The 7,935-nt window shown below is 68.0% G+C and overlaps 1 protein-coding gene across 1 annotated transcript in view; it reads left to right on the top strand.

Annotated features, from left to right (window-relative positions):
* The window catches only part of ZNF839 (zinc finger protein 839), a 22,239-nt gene extending 14,429 nt beyond the window's left edge, over positions 1–7,810 (top strand). Inside the window, exons 2-9 of the mRNA XM_012724373.1 lie at positions 232–314; positions 541–1,365; positions 3,512–3,718; positions 5,011–5,103; positions 5,471–5,647; positions 6,139–6,270; positions 6,374–6,488; positions 6,894–7,810. Coding sequence (XP_012579827.1) covers positions 232–314; positions 541–1,365; positions 3,512–3,718; positions 5,011–5,103; positions 5,471–5,647; positions 6,139–6,270; positions 6,374–6,488; positions 6,894–7,465 — 2,204 coding nt within the window. The 3' untranslated portion in view covers positions 7,466–7,810. The remainder of the gene's footprint in view (positions 1–231; positions 315–540; positions 1,366–3,511; positions 3,719–5,010; positions 5,104–5,470; positions 5,648–6,138; positions 6,271–6,373; positions 6,489–6,893) is intronic.
* Positions 7,811–7,935: the final 125 nt, after the last annotated feature.

The following is a 7,935-nucleotide window of genomic DNA, read 5'->3' as shown; positions in this document are numbered from 1 at the left end:
GATTTGAGAGGAGTCACCAGAGACAGAGTGGGGAGCAGAACAGGCGGATGCACTGAAACCACTGCTGAGGGAGGCAGGAGGGGTCTGTGCGCCCGTGGTCACCCCCGGCGGGAGTCGCGCTCGGGCTGCAGCACTGTGGTGGCAGTCGCTTGACAGTGCCGAGACTAACCCCTGCGCCACCAGGGAGGCCCTCGGCGCACACCTGAGACGCGCTCATTCCGCTGTGGGCAGGAGCAGGCTGTGGCTTGTTGGGCCGGACTTGTGGGGCCCCGAAGCGGCGCTTTGATGGGAAAATTGGAGATGGGCGGTTGCAGGTAGCGGGTCTTGACCTCACCGAGCTCTCTTCTCCTGTGCGTGCACAAGGCAAAAAATGCCCGGCTACAGATACATTAGACACGTTTTCTGTACGCTGTAGACTTTACCTCATGTATTCTGTACTTTAGAAAAAGAATTTCAGGAGGTTCCAGATGGAGAAAATTGCAGAACCGCAAAGTTGCAAACACTGGTAAGCGTGACTCTTCTTTTCTCTTTGTGTCAAAGCAACTGGAATCCATCTGTGTCGGGGTGACATCTGGAGAAGCCAGAGGCCAGGAGAGGTTGACGCCCCAGCTGGCCACCGTGTGTCCCCCGAGCCAGTGGCCCGGGAGCCTCTCTGGGACGCCGCCCCTCCCCAGAGCTGCGCCTTGGGCTGGCTCCCCGGGGGGCTCACCGCAGCCTCCCCTGGGGCTGCTTGTGTTGAAGCCACTGCCCGCCCTCCAGCCCGTCCCTGTGAGGAGAGCGGCGGCCCCTGTGGCGCCAGAGGGACAGGGCCCCTCTCTGTCAGCCCCTGGCCCGCCGGCAGCCACATCTGCTCCCTCCGGCCCCGTGAACACAGCTGCTTCTGACGGGCCCTGCGAGCGCCCCGAAAAAGTAAGAAAGCCTTTAAACGTGAAAACACGTTCTGGACGGGTCTCTCGGCCTCCCAAGCACAAAGCTAAAGATTACAGATTCATCAAGACGGAGGACCTGGCCGACGGCCGCCTGTCGGACTCGGACGACTACTCGGAGCTGAGCCTGGAGGAGGACGAGGCCCCACGGCGCGAGCACCTGCCCTTCGCCGCGGCCAGCTGCGCCCTGAGGCCCAAGACCTTCAGCTGCCCGGCGTGCGAGAAGGCGTACATAGGAAGGGGGGGGCTGGCCCGGCACCTCAGGCTGCACCCAAGCCATGGGCAGCTGGAGCCCACACTGGTGCCTCTGGAGAAGGCCGCTGGGAGCATGGCCCGGGGCCCCCAGGAGGGACGGGCCCGGAGCCCGGCCTCGTCGCAGCTGTCCACACCGGCCCTGCTGCCTGAGGAGGTGGCCCAGCGCGCGCGGCCCGGCCTGCAGGTAAGGCTTCTGGGTGACAGCGCCTGGGCCCTGCCTGCCGCCCCCAGGAACTTCTGGGTGTCGGGTGGGGTTTGGACGCAGGCTCGGCCGGGGATCCAGGCCCCGCCGTGCCGGGGGAGGTGGCTCGCGCCCTGCCCGGGGCGCCCGGCTGCCTCTCCCTTCGGTGTCCTCGGCAGACCCAGCGGCCACACTCGAGACAGCTGGCACAGCCGCAGGTCTTGGGGCCGGTGAGACACGGGGGCCGGCCCCGGCTGGGGGCCTCTGGAGCAGAGCAGGAACACTGCTGCCCCAGCCCCGCCCACGCGGCAGGTGCGAGCCGAGTTCCCCGGCCGGCGTCTGCCCCAGGCTGTGCCCACCGATGGGCCTGGGCCGGGGCCTCCCATCCTGTGCCGCCTCGGCCTTGCTGGCCGGCCCGGCGGGGCTCTGGCTGGCCGCCACGCCCGCCTCTGGCTTGCAGTGCGATGTAGAGAGCAGAGGCGGAGCCTGTGTCAGCTGGCAGGAGTCTGAGACTTGAGTGACTTGGAAGGTGTAGAGAGCCAGCGGGTCCTGCTCTGGCCACCCCGGGCCCTGCAGGGGTGGGCTCCTGAGGGGAGGGAGGCTGGAGGCTGTGCTGCGGGGCTGGTCTGCGCCCAGAGGTCTGTGTGAGGCCTAGCAGTGGGGCCCTGCAAGGTGGGCCCCAGCTCTCCGCAGCCCTGGCTGTGGTGACACGCGAGGCACACCCCGTGGGGCCCTGAAGGCAGGTGCCTGGCGCTCAGCGAGGCCAGGGTGTGGGGCCCAGGTCTCGCGTCAGAGCCCACTCTCCAGGCTGGGCTGCTGCTGTAGGGGGCGCTGTGCCTCAACCGCTGGTGAAACCCCAACTCCTGAGAATCCTTTCTGCTGTAGCCGGCTGTGTCTCGTGCAGCCCAGGACACCAGCGCGAAGGGGCTGCTGTGCGAGATGGCGGCCGGCGGAGGCCAGGCGGCTGTGTGGGCCTCACCAGTGGGGACCCCCCCCCCTGCAAAGGCCGCTTCGGAGCATTTGATTCCTGAACACAGACACCGTGTGACTCCTGGGGGTGGCGAGGGCCACGGGAGTCGTGCCGCCTTCTCCCTCTCCTCGTGGGGTGCCCGCAGGGTGCCAGGTGCTCAGAGGCCCAGCTTTCCTCCCGAAGCGCCCTCGGTAGTGGTTTGGAGGGCGTCGAGAGGACACACTGCGCCTGTCTGCGCGTCCCGTCTGCTCAGGCTTCCCTCGGCCCTGGGAGATGCAGACGGCCACCGTCCTCCCTTTGCGGGAGGGGCAGCTGGCGGGGTCGGGCCGGCACTCCTCAGAGACGCTGGGGGGGGGGGGGGGGGGGGGGGGGCGCGAGGCGTGGGCTGTGCGTGTGAAGCTCCCCTGGAGTGGCCCCGGTCACAGCCCTGTCCACAGACAAACCACTGAAGGCTGTGCTTTCTTTCTTTCTTTTTTTTTTTTAAAGATTTATTTATTTGTGCATACAGAACTGGGGCACAGGCCAGAGATGCGGAGGGTGAGGCGATTCACCCGAGACAGAGTGGGGAGCAGAACAGGCAGATCGACGAAGTACACTGCTGAGGGGAGCAGCGGGCGGGTCAGGAGAGGTCTGCCGCGCCATGTGGTCACCTCCGGGGCAGGCGGGGATCGAACTCATGTGGCTTTAGATTCTCAGTGCTGTGCTTTAACCCGCTGCGCCACCAGGGAGGGCCTGTGCTCTTTTTTAAAAAATTAAAAAATATATATTCATACAAGAACTGGGCTACAGGCCGGAGGTGTGTGAGGAGATTTGAGAGGAGTCACCAGAGACAGAGTGGGGAGCAGAACAGGCGGATGCACTGAAACCACTGCTGAGGGAGGCAGGAGGGGTCTGTGCGCCCGTGGTCACCCCCGGCGGGAGTCGCGCTCGGGCTGCAGCACTGTGGTGGCAGTCGCTTGACAGTGCCGAGACTAACCCCTGCGCCACCAGGGAGGCCCTCGGCGCACACCTGAGACGCGCTCATTCCGCTGTGGGCAGGAGCAGGCTGTGGCTTGTTGGGCCGGACTTGTGGGGCCCCGAAGCGGCGCTTTGATGGGAAAATTGGAGATGGGCGGTTGCAGGTAGCGGGTCTTGACCTCACCGAGCTCTCTTCTCCTGTGCGTGCACGATGCTGACCAGAAGGGCCAGTCTGCGGACGCGGGAGAGACGGCGGTGCCCGGGCTGGGAGATGGAAGCGCTTCAGCCCTTCCGGGGTCGGAGACACGCCGTGGGCCTGGAAGAGTCCCGTCCGCAGCCCGCGCAGAACCCAGCGCCCTGGGCCGGGAGCAGAGCAGGCCAGGGCGCCCAAAGGCCAGTGCCGCCAGGTGCCCAGCCAGGCTCAAGGAGGTGCGTAGCTGCTAGAGGCTGCCCCGAACCCCACGTCTGCACAGGGCCTGGGCCGGCTGCCCGCGGGGCACAAGCCGCACAAGGCCCTCATCTGCAGCGCCGGGAGCATCCTCCCTCAGGCGGGACGCTGCCCCCAGAAACACGGCGCCGGCGCCTGCCTGCCCGAGTCCGTTTGGGGCAACTGTGAGCTGTGTTTGCATGCAGGTGGCCCAGAAACCGGCAGACACAGTTTCCTGCTGTCTGCAGACGCTTTCAGCAGGAAGCTTAAATCCTAGCCAGCTCGTTTGGCTCCAGGAGGCTCGGGCACAGTCCTGACTCCCCGGCAGCCAGGTTAGGGCCGGCCCTTCCCCGCCAGCCGGCACCCAGGTGCCTCCCTGACCATTCCACGCTCACTTACTGGACGAGGACTGGAGATGCAGCATCACCCGGGCGCGTGTCCAGGTCGCTGCGCGGGGTGGCGGTGGCAGAATGCCAGCCTGCCTTTGGGGCTGGCCCTGCCGGGCCGTGGGGGGCAGGGTGCGCCGCAGACACAGCCCCCTTGGGGAGATGGCAGCCTGTGAGCGTGAGGGCAGAGCAGGGCGTCATTTTCCCCTAATTTGCCCTTGCAGACCGCACAGGCTTCCTCTTGCTTTTCTGATCGTTTGGTGCCTTGCTGCTTCTGGGGGCTCTGTCCCCCCCCCAACCCTCCTTCTGGTGTCTCTGAGGCTCCCTGGTGTCTTTGGCCCTCACTTCCTTGACTCCCATTTCCTCCCTCCCCGATTCCCAGACCATCTTCCCTCTGCGCCTCCCACGTCAGTGCTGCTGGCTCGGCGCTCCAGAGCCGCCATCAGCACCCCTACGCAGCACCCACGCTGGCCCCTGGCCCCAGCCTTGTCAGGGGTCCTCCCGGTGCTCTGCTGCGGCTCCAGAGCACCCGTGACTGCCCGCCCCGTCCAGTCGCCAAGCCCAGAGGACGGTGCACCTGCGCCCCCCACTCCTGCCGCTTCCCTCCGCCTGGGCTTTGTGCGGCTCGTGGCGTCGCCTCGCTGGGGGCTGCTCGGGTCTCGGCCTTTGCTGGGGTGCCCTGGAGGGCCTGGCCCAGACCGCACCCCTGTGGCCAGTGACGTCACAGGCCCGGCCCCACCTCCAGGCTGAACGAGCCGCTTGGTGACACATCACACGTGTGATGAGCCACGTCACAGTGGCTCGGCGGAGAATGTGGGGAGCACATGGCGGGGCTCTGTGGCTCCTCCTTGCTGCCTTGGGGGCGTTCTTACGGGACTTTGGGGGTGTCAAAGGCTGTCTTCTGGCAGTTTCTCCAGCAGTGCGACCCGGAGGACCTGGTGGCGTTGGCTCTCCCCACGCTGGCTCAGGCGGTGACCGTGTATGAATTCCTGCTGATGCGGGTGAGTCTCGCCGGTGTTCCTAAGTGGCGGAGCCAGTGTGCGCCCAGAAGGGCCAGGCGGCGTCGCGCCCCTGCAGGGCAGCCGCAGCGGGCGTGGAGACAGCCGCGCCCCGGCCCCAAGTAAGCGCAAGGCGCAAAGGGGCAGCTTCCGGCCACGGCGGCCCACGGCAGCCACGGGCCGTTCCGGGCGGGGAGACCTGGCCCAGGCTGGCACAGAGGGAACCGCCTGGCCCACTCTGCTTGGGGTGAGCACAGTGCTGGGCGCAGCAGCGCCCTGGGGAGCAGGGGGCCGCTGGCGCTGCATGGCGGGTGGGAGGAGCCGTGGCCCTCTCCTCTCAGTTTCTTCCTGTTTCCCCTGGCTGCCTCAGGTCTGCTCTCTGCCATCGCTCACCGAGGCGGGAGAGACCCGTGGGGGGCAGCCTTTCTTCCCAGCCGTGTACAGGGAGTTCGAGGAGCTGCACGCGGAGGTCAGGAAGCTGTGCCGGGAGTACCTCAGCGGCTCTGGCCCGGCGCGCACGGGGCCGCTGCAGATAGGCAACAGCAAGGTAACAGCTCCCGCCGGCCTCGCCCGCAGCCGGGCTCCGTTCCTAGCGGCACCTCACGGCCACTCTCCGCTCTTCCCAGCTCCCCTCCCCCGCCCCCAGGCAGCGGCAGGGACCCCAGTGCAGGCCGGCCCTGGGGCCGGACCTACAGGGGGCCCCCCCGGCTCACCTGCCTCGGCCCAGGCCTCCTGCACACCCCGGCTGGTTCTGGAGTATGCGGGTGGTTTCTGAGGGCCATGGGGACTCAAAGAAAGGAGGTAACGGGCCAGAGGGCTAGTGGTGTCGCCTCAGCTAATTGCGGGCGGCGCAGAGCGCGCCTGGTGTTTCTGCTGCAAGGCTGGTGTCCTCCCTGGACAGCATGACGAGCGGGTCTGATCAGGATTGTCCCCCAGCGCCCCCAGCTGGCCTTCTGCTCACCTTCCCACTGTCTGGCTGGGCCCAGACCTGCGTCCGGCTGTGTGCTGAGGGGCTCCCTGTTGGCCCTTTCTCTGCAGCTGGCCGAGTCGCTGGGAATCCTGGAAGGACCCCCGAGGGAAGCCGTGCATGGGGACAGCCCCGCGCCCACGCGCACCGGCGGGCAGGAGGAGGAGCCGGAGCTGGCCTGTGCGCCCAAGAGGGGGCCTGAGGTGGCGTGGTTGGCGGCGTGGCTGCGTCTGGAGGGGGTGCCGTGGCGACCGGCCAGCCAGCACCCCGTCTTCCCGCCTGGGCTGACTGGGTCTTCTCCTACAGAATGCAGGGGGGGCGCCGGCCTGGGTGAAGAGGGCCCGAAGAGGGGCCCTGCCCCTGGACCGCAGCCCAGGCAGCCACCCGAAGCCAGCCTCGTGGGCCCCGGCTGCAGGCGAGGGTAACATGCTCCGTGGCTGGGGCGGCCTTTCCTGGGCGGATACCCGTGGCCCCCAGTGTCCTATCACCCACACCACTCCCGGTAGAGCGCTGGGGCTCCTGGGTGAGCGCGGGTCCCCGGCAGGTGGGCTGGGCTGAGAGAGCAGGGCCGCCCCGACACGCGGCCTGTGGGCTCGGTGTCCACGGGGTGTGGCCAGCAGTGCTGTTGGGGGACAGGCACGGGCAGAGAACCTGCCCAGGAGCAGCCCCCCAGTCTGGGTCCCCCTCAGCCACTCGCCTTTGGAGGTGCCATGCCGAGGAGGCAAGTTCACATCCGAGGGCCGCCGGAGCAGCAGCGTGGCCGTGGTCTGGGCGGAGGCCCAAGTGGTGGGACGAGCCCTGGACGCGCCTTTTTCCATCTCCTTAGGTCCTGCCCCTGGAGTCCACGGGAGCACCTCCCCGTGCCCTGCAGATGCCCGTGAGGGGCCTTCATCTCCGCGGTCTGGGGCCTCGGCCGACCCCGAGCCCCCTGGCCTCTCAGGCCAGGGTGTTGGTGGGCCGGGTCTGGACACACGGGCCGGAGCGCGGGGGCTGCGGGCCCTGGGTCTCGCTGAGAAGGACGTGCCGGAAGACTCCTCAGACTGGAATGCAGGGCGCAGTCTGGGGAGCCCTGTGGCTGCAGGAGCGGTGCCCCCGCTGGCGGGTGGGCCTGGGTGCAGGGCGGCAGCAAGGCCCCGGGGGCCGCAGGCCTCCCCGCCCGGCGGCCCTCCACCCCGCCCCGGCGCCGCTCAGCTCCTGGCCCGCTGGCCCGTCACCGGCCCTCTGGGAAGCCACGAGGGGGACGCGGCTGCTGAGCAGCGAGGACCGGAGGGTGCCCTGGCCAAGGGGCACCTGGAGCTGAGGGCGCACGGAGAGGAGCAGGGGCTCACGCTGACTCCGGGAGGCCCCACGTGCCCCACGCAGGCTCCAGGGTGTCTGGGGAGGGGGGCGTGCTCATGACTGGCGCAGGGGGGCCTGCTCTACTGAGGGGTCCCCAGAGCGGGGGAAGCGGTGCCCTGCAGTTGGGGGGTCAGAGCCCGAGCCAGATGCATGTGCGTTTCACCCCAGGAAGGTCTGTGCTGAGTGGTGTCTGCTTTTCACATGTGAATACTGACCCGGACGAACTGTTTATCTATAAAGAATTGTGCCTTTCTACCCCGGTGTCTCCCCGTCGCCCTCTCGCTCATGGCCACAGAGGCCACGTGCTCCTGGGGGGCTGAGCCAGCCCCACCTCGGGCGGCGTGGCCAGCAGCGCTCAGGGTCCCTGGAGCTGGCTGGAAGGACAGTCCCGCACACGCCGCTCCAGCGCCCCTCCCAACACCAGCAGCTTCGGCCCAGGACGCCCCCATGAATTGGGGCGCCTGTTTAGATCCCCGCAGAAGTGAGTGAGCAGCATCCAGGACGGGGCGGCGCGGCCCCGAGTGGCCCAT

This window comes from Condylura cristata, unplaced genomic scaffold (assembly GCF_000260355.1).
Source record: "Condylura cristata isolate star-nosed mole 26May11 unplaced genomic scaffold, ConCri1.0 scaffold00013, whole genome shotgun sequence".
Classification (NCBI taxonomy): domain Eukaryota; kingdom Metazoa; phylum Chordata; class Mammalia; order Eulipotyphla; family Talpidae; genus Condylura; species Condylura cristata.
This window is presented reverse-complemented; position numbering and strand designations above follow the sequence as displayed.